The sequence below is a fragment of the Vidua chalybeata genome, chromosome 11 (genome assembly GCF_026979565.1).
Source record: "Vidua chalybeata isolate OUT-0048 chromosome 11, bVidCha1 merged haplotype, whole genome shotgun sequence".
Classification (NCBI taxonomy): domain Eukaryota; kingdom Metazoa; phylum Chordata; class Aves; order Passeriformes; family Viduidae; genus Vidua; species Vidua chalybeata.
Window position 1 is genome coordinate 14,468,795 of NC_071540.1, and position 23,194 is coordinate 14,491,988.

At 54.1% G+C, this 23,194-nt stretch overlaps 3 protein-coding genes across 5 annotated transcripts in view; 2 read left to right on the forward strand and 1 right to left on the reverse strand.

Annotated features, from left to right (window-relative positions):
* The first annotated feature begins 5 nt into the window (after window positions 1–5).
* Window positions 6–9,593, forward strand: EXOC3L1 (exocyst complex component 3 like 1). 2 transcript variants are annotated; one of them, XM_053953268.1, is made up of 14 exons: window positions 6–1,052; window positions 2,018–2,178; window positions 3,134–3,160; window positions 3,272–3,353; window positions 3,642–4,302; window positions 4,488–4,605; window positions 4,779–4,904; window positions 5,022–5,122; window positions 5,531–5,641; window positions 5,757–5,886; window positions 6,857–6,979; window positions 7,277–7,432; window positions 7,766–7,890; window positions 8,328–9,593. In XM_053953268.1, the coding sequence occupies exons 1-14, from the start codon at window positions 1,010–1,012 to the stop codon at window positions 8,512–8,514; spliced, it is 2,151 nt and encodes a 716-aa protein (XP_053809243.1). In that variant the 5' UTR covers window positions 6–1,009; the 3' UTR covers window positions 8,515–9,593. The 2 variants fall into 2 exon arrangements, with proteins under 2 accessions (XP_053809243.1, XP_053809242.1); XM_053953267.1 differs by having other exon boundaries at window positions 3,134–3,353.
* Window positions 9,594–10,460: 867 nt separating this feature from the next.
* On the forward strand, window positions 10,461–12,562 carry CTRL (chymotrypsin like). Its single transcript, XM_053953272.1, has 7 exons — window positions 10,461–10,548; window positions 10,698–10,801; window positions 10,955–11,034; window positions 11,257–11,338; window positions 11,439–11,619; window positions 12,035–12,168; window positions 12,401–12,562. Exons 1-7 carry the CDS (start codon window positions 10,497–10,499, stop codon window positions 12,560–12,562), a joined length of 795 nt encoding a protein of 264 aa, XP_053809247.1. The 5' UTR covers window positions 10,461–10,496.
* A 1,818-nt stretch (window positions 12,563–14,380) lies between these two features.
* The window catches only part of PSKH1 (protein serine kinase H1), a 29,947-nt gene continuing 21,133 nt past the window's right edge, over window positions 14,381–23,194 (reverse strand). For both annotated transcript variants that reach the window (XM_053952880.1, XM_053952879.1), the window contains exon 4: window positions 14,381–20,136. In XM_053952880.1, the coding sequence (XP_053808855.1) occupies window positions 19,819–20,136 (318 nt within the window). In that variant the 3' untranslated portion in view covers window positions 14,381–19,818. The remainder of the gene's footprint in view (window positions 20,137–23,194) is intronic.

The following is a 23,194-nucleotide window of genomic DNA, read 5'->3' on the forward strand; positions in this document are numbered from 1 at the left end:
GGACGGGGGACTGCCCCCACCGCCTCCCGGGGCAGCAGAGCTGTTCCGCTTTGCTCCCGGTGTTCCGTCAGCCCCGTCGGTTTGTGGGTCCCCCGGGTAAAGCCAGGGGTGCGTCCATCCCCTCGCCGTTCTGCGGTGCCAAAGTCAAACTCCCGCCCAATGGTACCGAAGCCAAACCTCAGCCCTGTATCCAGCTCTCACCGCCCGGGTGACAGGGGCAGTTTGCTGCTCCAGCACACCCAGTGGCGGGGGAATCCTTCCAGCCTGTGCCCGGGGAAGGCAGCTTGTGGCAGGGACACATCTCCAGGTCCATCTGCAGCCATGGAGCGTGCATCCCCACGTTCTCGCCTCCGGGTCAGGCTGGCACAGTGCACCCCTTCATGGTGGATCCCCCCTCGAGTGGGCTCGCAGTGTGGATGGGCTGGGGTCTGAGACCCCGCTGTCCTCCCCGAGCCAGGGTGGGTGCGAGGGGGCAGCGCTGCGGGCACGGACAGGGCTGAGTGTCCGGAGAAAAGGGTTGCTGGTGAGGGTAGACAGGGTGTGATCTCCAGGACGAGAGGAAATGGCCTCAAGTCGAGTCAGGAGAGGGTTAGATTGGATATTAGGGGAATTTTCTTTATTAAAAGGATGGTCAGGCACTGGAAAATGTTGCCTGGGGCAGTGGTGAAGTCACCATCCCTGGACATGTTAAAAAGGCGTGTGGATGTATCACTTAGGAGCATGGTTTAGTGGTGGGCTTGGCAGTTAATGGTTGGTACTCGATGGTTTTAGTGGGCTTTTCCGACCTAAATGATCCTTTGATTCCGTGGCTTATATTCCCCAGACCTCCGGTTGTCGCGGTGCCTTCCCGTGTCCCCCCTCCCCTCCGCCCCCCGTTCCTGACGTCCTGAGCGCGGCTGCGGGAACACAATGAGGCCCTGAGGAGCGCGGCTGCTCCGGCTGAGGAAACGGCAGCCGGCTTCCTCCGCAGCCCTGCCCTGGCCCCGCAGCTCCGCACAGCCTGGACACCATGGGCATGTCTGCGGAGGACGAGCGCGCCGCCAGCCCCAGAGGTAACGGGGATGATGCTCTCCGGGGAGCCGGCGAGCTGGGCAGGGAAGGGATGCTGCTGCTTGCAGCATATTTTGGGGACTCCCCTGCCCTTTGCCTCACCACCCCCTCCACCCTCCTGGACCTTTTCCCTGTGCCGGGGCTGGTGCCTTGTGTCCTTGCGGGGTGGCAGCCTAGCTGTGCTTCCTGATGGTGATACCTGCGCCGGGGCAGTATTGCTCACCGCTCATCTTATCCGCAAAGCTGCTGTCCTCCTCCCTAATCCCCTGATCCCAAGGCTGCCAGCGGCTCTCCAGCAGAGCAGGAGCCTGGCTTGGCACTGGGTTACAGCCCCGCGGGGCTGCAGGGAGTGGCTGGGGATATGGGATGGGGTGGGGGAATGATGAAACCAGGCACTGGGGACTGGGAACGGTGTGTGATAATTAACTATGCTGGTTCTCAGCCCTCCACTGTGGCCAGGAGCTCTTTGGCATGGCTTCAGACCTTGTGTCAAGGGGGACACAGCTGCGTGGGTGCTTTGGGGAGACCAGGAGTCTCCAATCCTCACCTTAGCTTGGCTCTCCTTCCTGCGAGAGCTGCTGTATCCCCATTCCTCCTGCTGACTCACTGCTGGAGTCTCAACCCTGCTGACAGCTTCCCAAGTGACCCCCTCAGACAACCCAGCATTGTGTTTGGGGGAGCAGCCGGGGTGTGCACTGGGCCTGGGGACAATCTGAGCTGACAGGCTGAGTCACAGCACCCCAGGACAGCTTTGCTTCTTGCTGCCACAGCCACTATGACAACCCCGGGCCGTGGTGGTGGCATCTTGGGGGGCCCTTGTGGAAGGACCCTCTTGGTGCCACACTGCCCAGCTTCCCACGTCTGTGTGTGCTTGGAAGTCCACTGGCGGCGAGCTTCCTGCCTCTGGCCTCAGGGGCCCTTCCTGCCCCACTTGGTTGTGCTCACTGACCCCTGGCTTCATCCCCAGACGAGGAGTGGCCGGAAGCAGAGAAGGCTGAGAAGCTGGCGAGAGGAGCTGCTCTGAAATGGGCTTCAGGGGTGTTTTACCGCCCCGAGAAACTGGAGGGGCTCGGGCATTACCGGAGACGAGAGACGCAGAGGAACAACTCCATCCAGTCCCGGCTGAAGGTGTGTGTTGGCCCATCCCATGGATACTTGCAGCCACACCCCCTCCTCAGGCAGGGATCCCAGCCAGGGTCCCCTCTGGAACCACGAATCCTCTTTGACAAAATCTTTTCCTTTGGCTCGCGTTTGGTGGGTGAAGTGCAATTGTTGGGGAGAGAAGACCCCCTTCACCCTCTGCCTTATCCCCAGGCAGTGTCTGAAGTGTTAAAAGGAGTCTTCTGTGTCTCTGACAATCCTTCAAAATAAAACACCAAGGGGGCTCAGCACATTCCATGTGCAGGACTCATTGCACCCCATCACTGCCCCATCCCAGCCCCAAAGGCTGCCCTGCCCCACAGCTGGGAGGAGGCACAAAGCTCCAACCTGTCCTGCCTGTGGGTCTCCACAGGGAAAACTCCATCTCTCCACATTTTTAAGGGCTGTCCCAGTCCCCCTGCACACCCGCCTCCTCACCCACATCCCCTTTTGCATGACCCAAGGAATTATTACCCTCAGGACTGAATCAGTCTGAGCACCACAACTTTCTCCTGATAATTTTAGAGATGGTTTCTCCTATCCCGACTCTGGATGAATTGTCTGGGAGGCCTCAGTGAAAGCAACTTGCTTCTGGTGATTCTTGGCATCAGGAGCAGGGAGTTAAATGAGCAGATAGGGCACGGAGATGTGCCAGTGCCACTGCAGGGCTGGAAACGATGGCACTCCATTTGGAGGAGGGTTTATATGGCCACTGAGGTCCTTCATGCCTTGGAGGCACTTGGGTCCTGTGACCCACTGCTCTTTTGCAGAAAAAAAGTAATCTTTTAAAACTGAAAGAGACATCTGATAACTGTTTACCCTGGGCTTTGTGGGGATGGGAGAGTGCCTGCAACACAGATCATACAGGGCTGGGGCAAATGGTGTAGAGTCCTCACGCCTTCTGGAGCTGCTCCACTGCCCTCCATCCTTTTCTGCTCCCCAGTCAACTGTCCAGTCCTACCTGGAGGGGGTAAGTGCAGGGCTGGAGCAGCTGCGGTCGGCGGCCCAGGAGGTGCAGGGCGTGTGCCAGGACCTGGGGGCTGCACGGTGGGCCCTGCTCGACAGTGCAGACCACTTCCAGGGCCTCCAGCAGATGAGGAAGCTGATGGAGGAGCATGTACAGCTGGCCTCGGTGGTCCAGGTGCTGCCCCAGATCTTCTCAGGTAAGGCACTATCCCAATCCTGGTCAATTTGGGCTGAAAAGCACTGGGGGAAACCTCAGTCCAATCACAGGCTCTCTGCAGGGCTGGTGGTAAAGCCTGAGCAGGTCACTCAGGCTTTGCCAGCTGGGTGAATGGAGATATCCCTGCTTCCCCAGGGCCTGATCCAATGGTGTTCTCAGAGCCCCAGACCTTTCCCCTCACCATCTCCTTAATAACCTGCATCTATGTCCCTGGTGCAAACCTTCATCTCCACACTCAATGCTGGCATCTCTCCTCCCTCTCCCACAGTCCACGAGGTTTTTTCCCATATCCTGCAGCTGCTCCATGGGCAGCATCTCTTGGAGGCCCATGTGGAGCTCATGATGGTGGAGCAACTTCGGGATGACATCCTCTCCCAGCTGCACCTCCGTGGGCTCTCCGGTGCACAGGCAACTGTGCTGTCCTACTTCAGTGGCCTGCAGGACCTCAACGAGAGCCTGGCCAAGCAGCTGTGGGACATTGTGGGCAGCAGCCTGCGACTGGTGCGTGAGGACCCCGTTCTCTTTGTCACTGCTGTGAGGATCATCGAGCGGGAGGAGAAAATAGATGATACTCTGCTCTTGGAGGCCACCTTCCTGCCCCCTGGCCGCCCAAAGGGCTGGAGGCAGAAGTTCTACCAGGTCCTCCAGGACACCATCACAGGAGCCCGTTTCCATGCTCCCCGCATGGATGCTGAGGGGCCAGGGCTGGCCAAGCACCTGGCAGTGCTGCAGAAGGACATCGTGTCTGAGCTGCGTGTGGTGAAGGACCTGATGGTCCAGTGCGTCCCAGCTCACTACAACATCCTCAGCGTCTGCACTGCCACCTACCACCAGGCCCTCACCAGCCACCTCCAGGAGATCCTGCGGGAGGACCTGGACAAACAGGGACTCTTCCTTCTCCTTGAGTGGGCGCTCCGTGTGTACCACAGGTCAGCACCAACCCCGGCACCAACCAAGCGGGGGATGTTGTGGAGAGCTGGGTTGTTCACCAGCTCATGGATGGGTTGGGAGAGTGTCTCTAGCTGCCAGGGGATGATGACCAGGAGGGCAGAGGGACAGGTAGAAACTCCTGGAAAACAGGCCTTCCCAGCCCTGCCCCACCTCTGCCCTCCAGCCCAGAGATGATGGGTCACCCTGACCTCCTCCCAGAAGTGGATGTCTCTGCTCTGGATCCCTTGATGTCCTCTGAGCTTGTGGATCAGACAGAGAGGAGATATGTGATGAAAGTCAAGGTGAGTGAGAGGGACGGGGACCCAGTGACTCCCACTGAGCCAGGCATCTGCTCTGACAGCAGCTGCAGACCATGAGCCTGGCATGAGGCCCAGGACTTGCTGTGCTATGTTGGGTCTCAAGGGAGTCTGTACGTGGCTTCTTGGGCTGCCTGTGGTGGGTGTCCATCCTGCAGGCTAGTGTGTTCGAGTGGATGCAGAGGACCCTGGAGGTGGAGTTCAAGGAATGGTTCAGGGAAGAGGAACCTGAGACAGACCATCAGGGCTTCTTCCAGTCAGCCTTGCCTGCCATTGTCATGCAGGTGGGACCCCAAAAATATGGGTACAGATGGGGCTTGGCCATGTTGAGACCTCCCAGAAAGGAGTCCATGGCCTGCAGGCTCTCCCTGAGTCACCTCCACTTTCCTCTTCTGCTGCAGATGCTGAATGAGAACATCCAGGTGGCTTCCTTGATCACCAACTCTCTGCAGCAGAAGATCTACAACATGGCCTTGGAGGAGCTTGAGGCATTCCTGGGCCGGTCAGTGGAGCCACTCACACCCTGTCTACCCTCACAGACCCTGGGGCCATGGCTGAGCATCACAGGCTGGTGGTAGAGATCTGTTGTGGGGCACCCAATGCTCATCCAGGTCACAGAAGGCTCAGCAGCCTGTCTGCCCATGGGGCTGCTGTCTCAGCCTTCGGGGGCATCAGTTCTCGGGGCCTGCTGCCCCAAATGCTTGTCAGGGGATCCGGAATGGGTCCCACTGTCCCACCCTGCCCAACGACCTGTCACTCTCCAACCTGGTGGCAGGATCTGAAAGGAGCCATGTGAGCTGGGAGGGTTGTGGGAGGTCCATGTGTCCCCAAGAGCATCCCAGGGCCAGGTCCCCGTGGTGGGACGCCTGGGGCTCTGCCTGCCCGTCAGGGCTGCCTCGCTGTGTTGCAGCCTGCGGGAAGCCCTGGCGCAGTGCGGGAAGGAGCACCAGCAGGACCGGGCCGTTCCCAAGTACTACATCTCCCACCTGCTGGCCGTGCTCAACAACAACCTGGCTCTCAGGTAACCTGCACCAGCACCTGGTAGCTCCTGTATCAACACCCACCCCCATCCTCCCTGGGGCCAGTGTTCCCACTATGCTTCCCAGGCTACCTGTACTCTCTCTTATCTCTCCCAGCAATTCTGTTTCCTCCCTGCACCCTGACACTGCCTGCAGAGAAGTCCCTGGATCCTTGCAGGCTGCTCTAGACAGGATGCAGAAGAAAGCCACACAGCTGCTGCTGGAGGAACTGCTCCTGGACCTGCAGGTATGTTGGTCCAGCACCTGAGGCTGACAGGGCTGCAACAAAGCTGAACCCAGCAATAACAGCCCTTCTGCAACTCGAGTTTATTCCTGCCCAGGGTCCTGCTATGTACTCTGTACCCTGCTATCATCCTGCAGACATCTCTCCCAGCCTGTCCCCCAGACCTTGATAAACCAGCCGATGTCTGTCGCCAACAGCACCACCCTGTATCGCTGGGGCAGATGGCTCCTGGCCCCCAAATCACTAACGGACAGAGACCAGGAGCCTTAGCACCCCACCCCCCCCAGCTGCCTCATGCTCCTTCTGGCTCTTCCATGGCAGAAAACCAGCTGGAGAGCAGCAAAGTCTGTGTGGAGGATACGAATCCATGTGCAACTGCCCAAGTCGTTTCCTGTTAGTGTAGTCAAATTTAGCTTTCCTGGAGTCTGGACCAAAAAACTGGAATAATTAACGACATTACTATTTAGGGCTTGAATGCCATGAAAACAAAGGAAGAGCCAAAAGGTGAGGAGCTTGCAGGCAGCAGTGGCCCTAGCAGAGACAGAAGGAGTGTGTGCCTGCAAGCAGGAAGACAGGCAAGGACAGCAGGGCGGGAGTAGGAAATCAAAAAACACGTTATGTCTACACAAGGGAAGTGGGAAGGCGTGGAAATTAAAAATAGGTAGGACAGGCCAAAAGCAGGTGTGTGAGGAGCAGCTCACTGCCCACACCTCAGGTGTGCATCATAATCCAGATAAAGCCCCAAAATGCTCTCAGGGTGTCAGGGAGGGACAGCCCCAGCATTTCCTTAATTTCCTAAACTTAAGCACTCTGCTGTTTTTACATTGAGTTTTGGCTGGCAGCAGGGGCTCGGGGGCTTTTTGCAAGGCAAAGTGGCCGTGGTGCCAGGCAGCAGCTGTGGGTGTTGTGCTGCCCTGAGCTGGCAGCTCTGCGATGATGCAGGGCACAGACACTGCTCCTCTGCTCCCTTCAGCCCCTCTGCCTGCAGCTGCCTTCCCGCAAGTGGCTCTCCGGGTCCCAGCTCGTCGGCAGCATGTGTGAAGTGATTGACAAGTATGCAAAGGACTTCTCCCGCGTCAGGAAACCCGTGTTCACGGTACCTCCTTCGAGCGGCTGCTTGTGGGACAGGGCGGCTGGGCAGCGGGTGCCGTGCTGGGGTGCAGGATGCTGGGAATGTTGGAGAGTCTGTGTCCTCTGAGAGCACCACCACACAGAGATGTTTAGGGCTTCCCCCAAATCCAGCTGTTTTCTCTGTCCCTTCGGTCAGGGGGCTTCCCAGGAGATTGTTCCCATGGCTTGCTGTTGTATCAGCCCTTTTTGCCTCTGCCTTTCCCTGGGGAGCTGGGTCTGGACAGCCAGGCAATGCCAGCGCTAACAGCTGTCCCCTGCCCAGCTCCTGCTGGCGGAGAGCGAGCTCCTGGTGGTGAACCAGTACCTGCGGGCACTCCTGCAGAGGAAGATGGTGTGCAAGAGCCGGGAGGAGCGGGGCCAGCTGTGCCACCGCCTGCTGCAGGACGCCACGCAGCTCCGGGAGCTCTTCTGTGGCCTGGTGAGAGGAGCCTGGGTGCGGTGGGGAGCCAGGGCTGTGCCACAGAAAGGGAGCATCACCTCACCCTCCTGCCCCCCTCCAGCCCACAGCCCATCAGCAAATGGGACTGTTACACTTGGGTGGTTGTGAGGCCAATATGGGAGGAACTGGCTGGATTAAGGACTCTGGGGACCATCACCCTGCCCGGCAGCCCCTGATGGGTGGGACATGCTGAGTGGGAAGACACCATCTGCAGAGGCTCAGGTGCCCACGTGGGCACTGAGGATGCAGCTGTCTCCCCAGCCACTGCAGTGACGTCCTCTGGGTCTCACACCTGGCTGCTTTCCCTCCCAGGGCCTGGACCGGGGCCAGCAGAGCCTGGAGGCTGTTTTTGCCCTGCGGGAGCTGATCTACCTCAAAGACCCAGCATTACTCAGCCTGGAGGTGCTGGGCTTCATCACCAAGTACCCTGATGTCAGGTAAGGTACTCCCTGCAGGAGGGGATAGGTGTGAGCCTGCCCAGGAGAGCCAGTCTTGGGCTGCACCCTCTGAGGTGACGGAGCAGAGCAGGCAGAATCCTGAGCCTTTACCCCCTTCTCCCTGAGGTTTCTTTTTCCCATGCTCCAGATTTGAGGGGGTCTTGAAAAGTCCCAAGGGCGAAGGTGTACAGAAAACAGCAGTTCTGCTGTGGCATTTGCACATCTATATTTGGTGGCCAAACAAACTATGAAAAGTAACAGAACACCAAATTGGAAATGTCAAAACCAGATTCAGAAGGTTTGGGGGGATTGTTTTCAAGAAAATGCTGCTTGGCCTGGTGCAAAGTACCAGTTTTCCCCTGGCTTGGCTTGTCTGGATGTGGGGAGGTTTGCAGGACACGAGCAGTGCTCGGGCTCACCCCTGGCTCTCTGCCCAGCGATGAGCACATCTCCACCTTGCTGGATATCCGCGGGGACGTCTCCAAGGAAGTGCGGCACGTGGTGCTGGAAATGATGGCTCAGCACCCCCAGGTTCTGCCCGAGGGCTACCGGCCCATCTTCAGCACCATCCTGGTCCCTGTGCCAGAGCTGCCCTTCTGCCTTCGCAAGGGCAAGTGTGCCTGACCCTGCCTGGCACCGGTGCCCCGCTGGTCCCAGGTAGGGGCCATGCAGGGCAGCTCTGTGGCTGTGCGTGGTGAGAATGGAGGTGACATGTGGCATCCCTTACACAGAGCACCTTGTCCTGTGTGGGGACAGTCTGGATAAAGGCCATTCTCCTCTGGTCTTGCCCCATGAGAAGACTGTCCCCTGCAAGCACCAGTCCTGGGATACCTGGACTGGGGGAAATCCAACCTGTAGCTATTTTGGTGGCCTGCTGGGACAGTGACTGAGGGCTGCTCAGGCTCAGGCCCATTACCTGCAGGAGAAAGAAGACTTGCAGAACGGACAGGAATCTGCAGCTGGGACAAATTCACATCTCCATGGGGCTGCAGAGATGTTTGAGTTTCTCCAAGTCTCCAGACAGCCCCCTGAGCCAGTATGTCCCAGCCATGGAGGCTGTTACCATTCCAACTCTGAGGCAGACTGGAGCCTTGCTGGGACCAGGCTGGCAGGAGGGTTTCAGCCATGGGAGGTCCTCTGGGCTCAGCCCTGGGGTTGGGTGCTGCTGCTCCACCAGGCTGGGCCCTGCATGGCCGGTGGAGAGCAGCTGAGCCAGCTCATCATGGCTCACGGATGCTGAGGAGAAGAGCACAAGGTGGTCTCCTCAGCCTGGACAGTGCCATCAGCCCTATCCCTGCTGGCACAAAGGGACAGCTCTGAGTTCCTGCTGACCTGCCAGACTCCTGGCTCTGGCTCGTATGCCAGGAGGAAGACTGGAGTTGGAGGCTCTCAAGCTGCATGGAGAGCGTGGTTGTGCCTGGTGTGTTGTCCTGCTCCAAGGTTCCTCTGTGATGGGCAGCACCACCCTGAGCACTGGCTCTCCCTCCATCCTCTGCTGCTGCCCAGGCCGTGGCATCTCCTCCCAGGCACCATATGAAGATCAGGAGCAGTCTGTGTCTTTGCCTACACCCTTGTGCCTAGCCCCTGCAGCACCCTGGGAGACCTCCATGCTCTGCCATGCTTCCCACGCTGGGATGGGCCACATCCCACTGTCCTTGCATGGTACCACTGCTGGAAATAAAGGCCTAAGCTCTGAACTCGTTCCCGAGTGTCCAGGCTCTGCTCCCTGGAGGGCTGGGGCAGGGATCAGGGTATGTGGGTGGCACAGAGAGGGAGGGATCCATCCCTGTGTTCAGCATCACCCCAGACCTGGCTCCCTGCACCCTGTGCCAGCCCAGGAGATCACCCAGGACACAGGGGATGATGCAGACACTACATACCCTGTTGTCCAGGATAGAGGGGGCCGAGTGCTCCCCCGCCCTGGGTCAGGTGGCAGCAGTGCACAGGGGATGCTCAGTGAAGGGCTCAACCTCAGCTTGGGGAGGTGCCCACCGTTCTTCCATGGGGCTCATGGTGTGCTTGCACAGCTGGCCACAGCTCCCAGCTGCCTGGGAAGGTATCTGCTCTCCCCACCTGCCCCTGTTGGCTACGGGACTTGCTTACCTGCACCATGGACATGGTTCAAAGGGTTCAACCCTGAGCCCTGGGAACATCCAGGTGGGCCCAGGCCAGGACTTTATGGCCATGTGGAAAAACAGCTCTAGTCCCAATAGATCTGAAAGAAGTCTGAGCATGGGATGACCTCCCACCCCAGGACTGGTGCCCATCCCAGCATGTCCAGCCCCACTGCTACCCCAGCTGTGTGCCCACAACCAGCCTCTTGTGCCCTCCATCACAGCCCTGTGGTGCTCTCCCACTCCAGCTCCACAGGCTGCAGTCAGAACTCACACAACCCATGACAGCAAAAGCCCAAGTCCCCCAGGTGTCTTTTGACAGTACCTTCCCACGTCCCTGTTTGTGTGTGTGCCAGGCTTGGCCCGCCACTGCTGCCCACACATCTGTCACAAGGTCACAGGGGGACCTTATCTGGCCAGCTATGAGCCACGTAGCTCCCTAGCTGTTATAAAGCTCATGGTCCCCAGGGGTTCAGCTTATCTCCTTTCAGGATGGCATTCCTGTGGGTAGTTGCGTGCCTGGCCCTTGCCAGCGCCGCCTCAGGTAAGTGCTGCCCATGGGTGTGGGAAGGTCCAAGGGTGCAGCAGGATGCCAGGGAGGGTGACACACAGCCACCCACACCAGCACAGGCAGCCCCCAGGTATGATTCCAGAGCTTTTGGGTCACCCTTGTCCTCGGTGCCTCTCCTGCAGGCTGCGGGGTGCCCGCCATCAGTCCCTCGATAGCCTACAGCGAGAGGATTGTCAATGGGCAGAACGCTGTGCCCGGCTCATGGCCCTGGCAGGTGTCCCTGCAGGTACAGCGCCGTCCCGCTCCCTGGGCACTGCCCTAAGCACTGGCATGGCCAGCTGGCTGCCACAGTTGGGCACCAAGGGGACCTCTGCCTGTCTCCAGCTTGGGGGTATTCCACCCCTCCAGCCCCAGCTCCTGTTCCCTCTTCCCTCCCCAGACCACCACAGGATCCCACTTCTGCGGCGGCTCCTTGATCAACGAGTACTGGGTCGTCACAGCTGCCCACTGCAACTTCAAGTAAGGAGCGATGTCCGGCCAGCCCCTGCAGGTGCTGCTGGCGTGGGGGCATCTGAGTGGCACTTGGGTCAGCCCCTAAGGCCTGAGCAGCCTGGGGCTTCCTCCCCACTTGTCCCCATGGTGGCTTCCCTTGGGTTCCTCATGCCTGTGGCTGCCCCAGTGCTGCTCCCACACCGGGTGCTGGCTGGACACGTGGCCCTGAGTCCCTCTTACCTCTCGCAGCCCGCGCAGCCACGTTGTCGTCCTCGGGGAATACAGCCTTGCTTCCAGCACCGAGGCCGTTCAAGTGAAGACCGTGTCCAGGGTGAGCCAGGGGACGCGGTCCTGGCACGGGGCTGCAGCTCTGCGCTGCTGCTGCTCCCACAGGGCAGGCATGAAGGGCTGTGGTGTTTCTCTCTCTGCAGGCCATCACCAACCCCGGCTGGAACCCCAACACCATGAACAATGACATCACCCTGCTGAGGCTGTCCACGCCCGCCCAGCTGGGATCCCGTGTGTCCACCATCTGCCTGGCCCCTGCCAACCTGGTTCTGCCCTCCAACGCCAGGGCTGTCACCACCGGCTGGGGACGCACCAACCCCAACTGTACGTAAGCTGCAGCTTCAGGGAGGGCTGTGTGTATCTGCTGCTCTTCCTCGGGGTTCTGAGGGTCCAGAGGTGCTTGTGGGGATGACATCTCCTGTACATGTGGGAAGGGGGGAGCTGGGCAGTGGAGTAACCCTGTTTGAGCGTGTACCAGTGTGCACATAGGTGTAGGTGTGTGCTCAGGGGCTGGCTGTGTGTGTAACCCAGGGATGGCTGTGCACAGGCACAAGCCTGCCCTTGCTCAGGGCTGCCTGCACGAGGTGATCCTGGGGAAGAAGGGGTTTGTCAGCACGGAGGAGAAAGGCACTTTGTATGGTAGCACCCATGCACCAGTGGAAGCTTGCCCAGGGCACCAGTGTGCACTCCAGAAGACCCACAGACACTGAGGTGATCTAATGGTGCTTCTTTCCCCTAGCCCAAGCCCTGGCAACTGTCCTGCAGCAGGTGACCCTGCCCCTGATCCCCCAGAACCAGTGCATGCAGTACTGGGGCAATCGCATCACCAACGTCATGATCTGTGCCGGTGGGGCTGGTGCCACCTCCTGCCAGGTAAGGAGCCAAGCTCCTGCTGCACAGGGTGGGTGGAGGAGGAGGAGGATATGTGGGGTCCTGCTGAGCTCCCATTGCATCACAGGGAGCGGGGAGGAGCAGGGTACATGGACTCTTGCACTTATGGAGCCAGATATTTAAGCTACAACACCTGGCTGTGCAGAGGGGTTCGGGTGGCTGGGACCAGTTTGGAGCATGCGCCAGGAGCACTAAACAGGAATCTTCTCTGCAGGGTGACTCTGGTGGACCTCTGGTGTACCAGACTGGGAATGGGTGGACCTTGATTGGCATTGTCTCCTGGGGAACCTCCAACTGCAACATCAACACGCCGGCCGTGTACACTCGTGTCAGCCAGTTCCGTAACTGGATCGACACAGTTGTTGCTCAGGGGTAAAGCTGCTGCCAGTGTGATCCCTGCACTGGGACAAATAAAGTATCAGTTTTCCTTGTGCCAAGCACTGTCTCTGGCTCCTTTCTTTTCATAAGGCAGAGTGGGGTGGAAAATACATGGAGGAGCCTGGGGTACCCCATGCTTCTCTCCTTCCCAGAGCTGGAGCTTGATGCCCAGCTGGGATCCAGGGGGAACTGTCAAACTAGGACAGGATGCTCAGGAAGAGGGGGAGCAGGGCTGGCTGTGGCTCAAGGGCTGCTCAGGGGATCTTCAAGCCTGGCACCAACCCAGGCAGTGCTGAAGGTCGGGAGAATGGTCCTCCCACTGACCCAGGTGCGAGGTGCCACCAGGGAAGGGAATGTGGAGTTGCAGCTCAGCACCAGAAAGGACTGCTCAGCTTGCAGTGGAAGGTGGGTGTTGGGGGGTGCACAAGATCCTAAAGGATCCCTGCCTGCAGTCTAAAGCCATGACGTGTAGCAGCTGAGAACACAGCTGAAAGGGAGAAATGCCACGGGCAGCTCCAGCTCCTGAGGAAGGGGACAGCTGGAGAACAGCACGCTGCTTCACCCCTGCAGATCTGCCAGGTAACAGCAGGAAACTGAAGGCCATTGCAAAGGAAAATTTGAAGCTGAAAACCATTTTCAAGGCCAGGTGACAGGCTTTCACTCAAATGGGTTCTTGAGACAATGGGTGGTGGATAAAAAAGAAGTCTTGTGTGACATGGGAGTAGCAAGACACATACTCAATGAATTACAATCCAGTTCCCAGCAGCTCCAAATAGAGCTGGTGATAGGCACTGTGGAGAGCAGCAGGATCAGACTGTCCCAACATGAGGTGTGGGGTTTAGTTTTCCTTACCAGTGATGTGAAGGTGATACACCACCTTTGCTGTGTGAATCACAGCCCCCAAAATGTAATCACTCTATTAAGCAGAGAGTGTGACACTACACAGGGACACACTGATGGGAATGGGTATGGAACATCAATGGAGGGCAAACACAAACAGTTTGGCCCATATGATTTAGTTAAAACAAATACAAATCTGCTCAAGTAAAGCCTAGGGCTAACAAATTTTAGTGGTCAGTAAGAGTTAGTTTTCTTTAGTGGTCTGCTCTGCAGGGAGCTTCTAACTGACCTTAAAGGCAAGTGAACAGAGATGTGGGGATGGACCATGCAGGCAGAGAGAACTGGTGGCTATAGGGAACTTCAAACAGGAATGACCAACTGCAGCACTATGGGTCATCTGGTCTGTGTGCTGAGCTCTCTGTCAGCTCTGCCACCACTGGGATGGGGTCCCTTGCCCCCAGAAAATCCTGGAGAGGAGATGTCTCAAGAGGGGTGTGCATTGTTCACTTCATATTACAAGTTTTCCTGTTGGTCCATGAAAGTTGCTCAGAGTAAAACTGGAGAGGTGATGAGTAGCTGTGGACAAACCAGAGCATTCCTCTGGTCCACCAACCACCTTGTAGCCAATGAAAAATAAACAGAATGTTCCAAAGTGCCTGTTCAGCCTCCCAGCCGCACCTTCCAGCAACAGGCTGAGTGCCTGCCACATCCAAGGCATCCCACAGACATCCCAGCCCTGCACAAGGTCTCCCTTGGGCAGCTCCTGGTCTGGCAGCTGCATTAGAGAAACCAGCAAACCCTTTGATGGGCACTTTGTTACCTCTTGCTGTGATCTACAAATGTAACAGAAGGGTGAGCACCTCCTGGCTCTCCATGTATTTACTGACCATTATTCCCAGCCTGGAAATCATTGCCTTCCAGCAGCCAGCCCACGGGTGATCCACCAGGCAGAAGTAAGGACAGCAGAGCCGTGGGGTACACAGAATACATGGACATGTTTTAGCAGAACGAGTACAACAAATAAATAATTCTGTACACTCTAACTTGAACATTACAGACTAATTACAATGGGTCCCAGCTCATCTGACAGGACGGTCCTTAGAGTAAAGCAGGACTTGAAAGGCAAGGCACAGAATGGGACCCTGGATGGGACACAGACCAACTGGATGAGACCGGAGTCACTTCCAAACCGTTCCAACCCAGCACCGGAAACTGGACCAAAAATAACATCAAGTGCCGGAAGATCTCCGATCCCAAGGGCTTCCCGGGAGGTGTCTTTCCGTAGTGAAAGGCAACAGGAAAGCTCACGGCATCTGGGCGTCCGCGCAGGAGCTGCTGGTTTGTAACACACCTCACGGGGCCGCGGATCTGCTCCACCATCGGTTCCACACTCGGCAAACGGTGCAACAGCCTCTGCAACAGCAGCCGAGCTCGCCCGTCACACACGAGGGATCTGCAGTATCACCAGGCAGGGGGGGACATGGGAGAGGGACAATTGTCACCGGGCAGAGCTCCCACTGCCCTTGGCACACTGAGGGTGGAAGGCACTGAGCTCCATGATGTCGCTTACCACCACACATCCCTGGAGTTCACATTTATTTCTTTGGGGAGTTTCCTGCACAGTAAGGCACAGCTGACGTGCAGGCACCTGCCTTGGAGTGCTGCACTCTTAATCCAGGGTGAAAGAGGAGACTGAGTGGTCAAAAAAAGCACCAAAACCCTCCCAAGAGTAGTGAAGGCAACTTGGGACTGGTTACATGCACTGAGTGGTACAGGCACTTTGTGACACTTTCCATGAGAAAGCTGAGTGGGTGAGAGGCCTGGACACAACCACCCTCCCTGCAAATTCTAGGGCTCACACTGGTGCCAAAGAAGCCAATGTCTGTGTCGCTTTGCATCATTTAGAAAACTGAATTAAGTCAAACAATTGAGATTTTAATTTATCCCACCTCAAACCCCCCAAATCTTCAGTATCATTACTTAAAACAATATGGTCCCACACAGCCTAATGAGAAGCCTGTAACAGCCACACATTACCTGCCCTATGTGGTACAAGACTGAGCTGAGCCTCCACTGCAGGTCCTCAAAGGCACCGTATGGAAGCTTTTACCTTGCCCCTGGACTTGCCACAGCTCCTGCAGAGCCAAACCCAGAGCTGCTGCCCAGCAGCCAAGTGAACCATCATTCCTATTCCAGTTTGAGCATCAGATAAAAGTTGACTCTCTTAGTACTGCAGCCATACACCAGGGTAGAAAACAGGACTGAGAAATAGAGCATGGCCTCAGAAATAGTGAAAATTACCAGAACAGAAAATATCTCACCTAAAAGAGGAAAATACACAGATTCCAAAGAAGACTGTGAGGGTTTATCACATCCAGAACAAGCACGTGAAGCAGCCCCTACACTGCAGCTGGTTTCCACATCACCACCAAAGCCAGCAAGTCTGAGCCCTCTTGCCTGGGCTTAAACTCCTCACAAGGCTCTCAAGCTTTCTTCCATGTACAGCTGTGTGCTTCCAAGAACAACACAGAGCAGGAGCATCTGGATGCTATCACAACTGCAGGGTTAAATAGCACAGACTTCTTCAGGATCGAAGGAAGGGTGGTCTCTACCCCCACTGGGTTGATGTGTTAGGATTTCCAGAAGCCTGAGTGAGAAGTAAATCAACCATGGACTGGTAACTGCTGTTTTAGGACAATACACTACACACTCAAAAACCTGGATGCAAATCTTTAGACCCCCAACGCAATTTCTGGAAGATTCTTTCACATTCTTTTCCAATAACCCACAACAAAAATAATAAAAAAAGGCCACATTCTTTGAAGCTGTAATTCTCTTGCCCGAGAGAGCAGCCCGGGACAAAAGGATGGGATTGTTTTACACAGTACTGCTAAGTTCCAAAAGACAAACCACCCTAATTCTCTTTACTCCTCAAAGAGCATCTCACCCAGAAACAGAGGGAACTCAGCGAGGAGAGGGCTGTGCTTGGACAAGGACACATCACAGTTTGCCACTAGGTGTCATTCCAACTCCACTTCCCCTGCGTGAGCCAGAGCAGGCAAAACAAGCACTCAGATTTGTGGTGGTCTGGAACAGGCAGGTGTTACTTCTGTCCTCCCTGCACACCCAGGAGGGAAGTTTCCCAAAAACATCCTGCAAGCCAAATTAAGAACCACCATTAAGAGTCAAAGAAGGACATTTAAAAAATTAAATGAAAGATAGAAAAAAAAAAAACATTTCAGAGAGATTTTAGTTTCTAAAATCCCCAAAAAAGGCACTCCTGGAAAGTGTAAACTCCTGAGACTTAAGACCAACTGAGCACTGAGCTGCTCCTGTAGGATGAAGACAGATGATCAAGGTAATTCACAGTGAAGAGCTTCTCAGAGGACAGATTGAAGGCACCTGGACTATGGCTCAGAATTACAGCACTTTGCCTGTCCCCCTCCACACCAGACCCAACTGAAAACGTGTCCTGCTTGCAAGAATAAAAGCACCTGAGGAATTGTTCTTAAGCCAGACCTTCCAACGTGGCATTTGGATCATCACAGTTTTCCAGACTTAGTGAAAGATCACTGAGGACTCCAGGGTCACTTGGACAGAGCTCTGCTCATCTCCCCTCTGACCACACATTATTGTCTGGCTGCAAAGCTCCTACGAATACTGGATTTAGAAAAAGAAGAGGGAGTGAGCCAAGAGTGTTAAAACTGAACGATGGAAGGAAAGCCTGTAAAGATTTTCCCAAGTTTACACTGATTTTTCAATGCTCACAAGAAAATATTGCATTTGTGAAACAAATTAAGAGTTCTTTTTTTTAGAAAAGCCAAAGCTCTTTATGGGATGGCCTTGGTCCTCTTCCCACAGTTCCCAAGCAGTGGAGTGCCCGAGGACTGCACACACCTCGGTACCACGGAGAGGCAGGTGCAGCTATCCAGTATTCTCATGTATGTGATGGATCCTCCCTTCTGCCAATTCACTCCTAGTCACAGAGCATCACCTCCAAAACCTGACTCTGTCAGGAACCTGCACAGCAACCTCCTGCTTCCCAAAACATACTCCAGCCCAAAGTAACCACAAACGCTCAGTCCGAACATTCCCTGGTGAAAAAACAGTTATGGAAAAGAGCAATGAAGCAAAAATTGTCACAGATGAGAAGATTCTTATTCTGCTTTGTGAAGGTGGAGAAACAAGCCTCGTTAGCCCAGAGCTTTATGTATTCCTCATCCCATAAGAGAAGGATAAAGAACAGCATGGGCAGGTATCTGCACGATGCCTGTGCATATTGACGGTCTAGTGGTTAAAGGGAAGGTCTCAGTTCTAGCAGTCTTGGCTCAGTTCATCAGTTTGACCCCCTCACACAGGCAAAGTCCCTGTTTTATGGATAAAAATGCAGGATAATCTGGGGAGGGCCATGGGAGCAGCCATGAGGAGGTAAAAGCAATCACAGTGCCTGGAGTGATGCTCCAAACACACCAAAGCCTCTTCAAGTAACAGCTCAAAACCAGAAGTGCTCCGAGGGAGCCTCCTGCCACCACCTGACCTGCAGGGCCCCCATGGTCCAGCTGATACTGGCCTAAGAGGGGCTCCTGCTTTTGGAGAGCTGTTTGCAGTACCATGAGGGACAATGAACTGTTTATGAAGCAAAATGTGGCAAGCTGCCTGCTTTGTCAGAAATCACATCTAGTTTATAGTTTGTGGTAACAAACTAGGGAAAAACAATGTGAGGAGGTAAAAGATGCTGAAAACATTTTTGTTTGCAGTCCACAGAGTTGAAAAAAAAAAAATTGGGGGAATTCTACAGTATGTGTTAATGCTGATGGAAGAAAGACTGCATGTGACACGGTAGGACGGGTTGCTCAGACCAAGGGCAGCCTGCAAAGGATGTGAGGTTTTCAAAATAGCATGCAAAACCACACAAAGGATTTTGAATTCACTCCTGCTACACACAGTGGCTGTCCTCAAGTTTCTGCTGCTTGCCCCACCACATGCTTGGGCACACCAGGCTGGTTACACATATTTACAGCCCATCCCACTTTTGGGGTGGGAAGCCAGAAATTCCCCAGAAAATTACCCCCAGAAATCCCTCTTTTTTTTTTGCCTTAGCACAGAAAACTCAAATCTTCTCTCACTAAAGCTGCTTTGGTGTTTGCTGACTAGGAGTGACTGTGAGCATTCCCTGGAGATGTGACTGACCACTTCAGCCCTGCTGATACTGAAACACAGTGGCACAGACATCAATCCTAGTAAAAGGCCAAGCTCACCAGACTCTTGGGCTTGGACTGCCCACACCTCCAGCCCAGAGCCAAGCAAGCCCTTCCCAAGTGCACAGCACAAAGCAAATCATGTGGCTTTGTAAGAAAAGTTTCAAACCCCAGCACTCTCCTTCACTGCTGATCACTCTGCTACCATGAGAGGCTAAATCCATCCTGTGCCTGTGCCATCAGCCCCACTTTACTGCTGTAACCAGTTGGGAAGAAAATCTTGCAGAGAGTTCAGCTCTGGTGTGGTGACATGGTCAGTAACATTGTGCTTACAGTGGTTATAGCCCATCCCTAAAACTTCTCCCCTCTTTTTTCCCCTTAGCACAAAAAAACTCAACCTTCTCAATCTTCTTCTGAAGGGTGCAAGGTGTGTAACATGTCAGAGACACCACAGAGCCACAAGAACAACAAACCCTGCATGACAGGCACTGGTCTTGCTGCAAACAGGGAAAGGACAATTCCAGGGGTAAACCCTTGATGTCATCAGGCAAGTGAGCCCTTGATGTCATCAGGAGGATGGCAGCCCTTGGGGGAAACCTCGCAGCTTCCCAGCCCTCGTGGAAAACTGCTGTCTGGCGTCTCTTTGGCAAGGAGCTGGTGGGCAGCACACCAGTGAGTCAGAGCTATCCCACTTCTAACTGCACGACTCATTCCAGCTTGGCTGCAAAGGCACCATGGAGTCTGACTAAACCAGCTCAAAATCTGTGCATACATAATTTTTAAATACATATACACCCCCACACGTGTATGTGCACGCATGGATGTGCATGCACAGACACACCAAGTGATTTCTTCTTTTTTCCATACACAAGTGAGAGAAACTAAACGCTCTGGAATTAATAAATAACTATGAACAACCAAGCTCCTGGGCTACAGAAAGAGCTCTTCTCCCCACGTGGCTTCTTAATTCCTTGAGGCTCCGAGCCCGCAAGGACTCCCCCGTTTCTGGCGCGAGACCCCGCGGCACAGCTCGCAGGCTGGGACGGCCACCACAAGGTTCCCTTTCCTCCGCACGGGGTGAGGGGGACACCTCCTCATGGGAGGGGGGAACACCTGGAGGGAGGGAGGGAGGAACGTGGCTGTTCCTCACTGAGTGTGTGCACACCTGCAGCGCAGAGGAGACCTGTGGCCCTGTGGCGGGGCGCCCGGCGGGCGCTCAGCCCGTGTACTGCTGCTGGTAGCGCAGGTTGAGCTCGCGCAGCTCCCGCTCCCGCACGCGCCGCGACTTGTTGGATTTGGTGGAGCGGCTGGAGCGGGTGGACTGCGCTGACTTGGTGCTCTGGCAGCGGGAGGACGCCCTCTTGAGAAGGTTTTGCGAGATGGAACGGTGCAGGTTCTTCATGGAGGAGGAGGCTGCCATGCTGACCACCCACGGGTGCTTCAGGGCCTGAAGGGCCGTCATCCTGTCGCTGGGGTCCACTGTGAGCAGGCGGTCGATGAAATCCTTGGCCAGGTTGGACACGCTGGGCCAGGGCTGAAACACAAAAGAGGTGGTTGGAATGAAACATCCCGGCACAGCTTTGCTGATTAATTAATTCCAACCATGTCTGCAAGGTGCTTTGGGGCATTCTGCTGCTTCCCCTCTCTCTATTATCCTCAAATCTTCCAAGCGGTCACTGGCAGTATCTGCCCAAGGAGAATGAGACACAACTACTCCACGTTAGGGGAAGAGGCTGAACTCGTGGAAAATATCTAGAGGTACACAGGTGCAGAGTAGATCCCTGCAGCAGCTGGGCTCAGGCACTCAGTAGCTGACCCTCCAACCTGCAGACACTGACACACCCATGTGCACACACTCAAGGGTCTCAGTCAACCCCCAGACCCAACCATCTCTCCAGCGGTGGCTGGGACTTCCCTGGTCCCCAGATCTTCCTGGAGTTTTGTCCTTGTCCTTAGAGACACACACACGGACACCCCCAGCTTCCAGGCCCTTTCCCCTTGTCCAGCTCCGTGTTCAGCAGCAGTCACACACCCAGTCACACACCCCCACACACCTGTGCTTGCTCCAGTTGCTGCACCATGACACGCACAGGCTCCCAGAGCTATGTCCTGCTCCAGAGATGCTGGTCCTACCTACCTCATCTTCTCACATCACCTTCCAAAATCCTACAACTATTACCAGAAGCACAGTTACTGTATCTCAATGAAGACCCTCCCCTGTCCAAGTGCTTTCTATCCCACAAAGCCATTACTGCGGCAACAGGAGCTCACAGAGGATGGATTCTGACACCAGACCCTCAGGGCTTTTCTGACTCATCTTAAGGCACATATCTAGGGAGGAAGCACTGACCTCTGCACTGATCCTGGAACCAAAACTAGGCAGATTTTTCTGCTGTGGAACTTGGTCTCACTCCCATATGGAAATTTAGATGTTGTTTCTGGTTAACCCTGGTACAGCAGCTCAGCCTAGCTGGAAACAACCCCATAAAATGTTCTAAATATATAGAAATGTTAGATATAAGAAATTTTCAATAATGTTTACCATGGAAAGAGGAAGGAATTTGTTTTACAATATGCTAGTTTTAAAGAAATAAGCCCAAAATAGTTAATTAGTCCTATAATAAATATCCTCCCAGCACACCCAAGAATGGCCATAACAACTTATGAGTCAAACACCTACAGCCACAAATGTTGAATTGTTTAATTTCTGACAAAATACTGTATTTGCACTAAGGTGGGAAGTGAGAACATTTCCTTCAGCATGAGGTGAAGACTGGGTTGTGGTTGTGGACAAAGCTGGGAAGAAAAATGTGACAAAACCCACTGTAAGGGTAGAGAGGAGGAGGAGGCAGCACGGCCAGCAGAAAACCCCAGGTGGTGAATGGGGCCAGCAAGGGCAGGTTTCTGCAATCTGGTATTTTGGGGGTCTCACCTGTCCTGAAACCACCAATACTGAATTTTTCAAGTCTGCGGAGTTCACATCCCAAGCTGCATTAAGAAAAATCCTGAGCAGATTTCTGCAATTAAGATTTCCATATAATAATAGTGACATACATGTAACTGAATGGACCCACCCCTGTCTAGTTAAAAAGCAAAACTCTGCTATTCTGTGTCTCTCATTCTTCTCTTCCTTGGGTGAGGAAGAAAAGCACCCAGCTATTTTAAAATTCAGGGTTCACTGACTGTACAACCAGAAAAAATGTCCTTTTCTTGCACAGAAGGCCTAAAAAAGGTATGTCCTGATTTTTTGGAGGTGTGTAATTCATTGCTACAGAAAGCAATTTTCTTTTCAAAAGACTCAAGGCACCAGCAAGAGAACAGATCCCTGGGAGGATTTTTTAATGAAAAGGAGGATGGTGTAAGAGTTACAGCACTGCCCCCAGCCCACGGCCGGTCAGTGCATGGCCAGGAAAGGTGAACTTGAGCTTTAGCTGAGGAACTGGCTGTGAAGGGAATCAGGGTCCCACAGTCTTATTTTACAAGGACTAAAACAGTCTGGCTTACTCAGCTGAAATGGGATACATGGTCACTGCCAGTAACCATGCAAGAGAAGAGACTGAAAATGATATTAACTACCTGATATAAAGAAAATACTGCCACATGAATAAAAACCTATAAATGTTCCTGAACATATTCAGAATAGAAATGGAAATACTTGGGGAGGAAGCAGAGCCTTCTCCTGCAGATCAGTTACTACTTGAGTACTTGAAACAAAGTCAAAATCCGCTCCACTCTACATTTCAATAATTAAATCCATTAAGAAAAAAAAAATTCTAAACATTCAAGCTCTTCTGTCATAGAATCATTAAGGTTGGAAAACACCTCGAAGATCATCAAGTCCAACATCAATCCAGCACTGCTGTGTTCATCACTAAACCATGTCCCCAAGTATCACATCCACCTTTTGAACCCCTCTAGGGATGGTTATTCCACCTCTGCCCTGGACAGCCTGTTCCAGTGCCTGACCATGCCTCCAGTGAAGAACTTCTTCCTAGTACCCCATCTAAACCTCCCCTGGCACAACTTGATGCCATCTCCTCTTCCCCCGTCTACTGCCTTATAAAGAATATAATTATAAGTAAAATTAGTTTGTCACAATCTGCCTTAAATGACTTTTTCTTAGCTGATGAAATGTACCTTGGCAATGAATGGTAAGAAAAAAAAACAGGTGCTTGTTAGAACAGAACAGGGACAAATTCTGATCATAGACTCATGGAAGTGTTTATAAAGAAGGTAAATAAAATAGCAAAAATCCTTTTCAAATTAATCAGGCAAAGCACAATAAAGGTTCAATTTTAGCTGGACAGACTGGTCTGTTTTGCAGAATGATGGACCGTTGAGGAGCTCAGCCTGCATGGTATTCACAACAACAGAACCAAAAAGCTGAATCTGTCCTAGCATGGGGGAATATAAATCACATTGCAAGCCTATAGATTCCCAACAGACTTTGGATAAGGTACTTCATTTGTTAAATAACAGCAAGGGGAATCAACTTGCAGGATTTAATCTTCATTGCCATAATCTCAGCTAATCCCAGGTGGTACCATATGTCAGCTGGCAGCACATCACCTTCCTTTCACACTCTCCAGCTG

Bases quoted from the DNA above. Each gene is read 5' to 3' on its own strand.
- EXOC3L1 (XM_053953267.1), top strand. From the start codon at position 1,010: ATGGGCATGTCTGCGGAGGACGAGCGCGCCGCCAGCCCCAGAG. The intron at 5,123-5,530 runs GTCAGTGGAGCC...GCTGTGTTGCAG, and splicing joins CTTGAGGCATTCCTGGGCCG to CCTGCGGGAAGCCCTGGCGC. The intron at 7,433-7,765 runs GTGAGAGGAGCC...TTTCCCTCCCAG, and splicing joins GGGAGCTCTTCTGTGGCCTG to GGCCTGGACCGGGGCCAGCA.
- CTRL (XM_053953272.1), top strand. From the start codon at position 10,497: ATGGCATTCCTGTGGGTAGTTGCGTGCCTGGCCCTTGCCAGCGCCGCC. The intron at 10,549-10,697 runs GTAAGTGCTGCC...CCTCTCCTGCAG, and splicing joins CCTTGCCAGCGCCGCCTCAG to GCTGCGGGGTGCCCGCCATC. The intron at 11,620-12,034 runs GTACGTAAGCTG...TCTTTCCCCTAG, and splicing joins GGGACGCACCAACCCCAACT to CCCAAGCCCTGGCAACTGTC.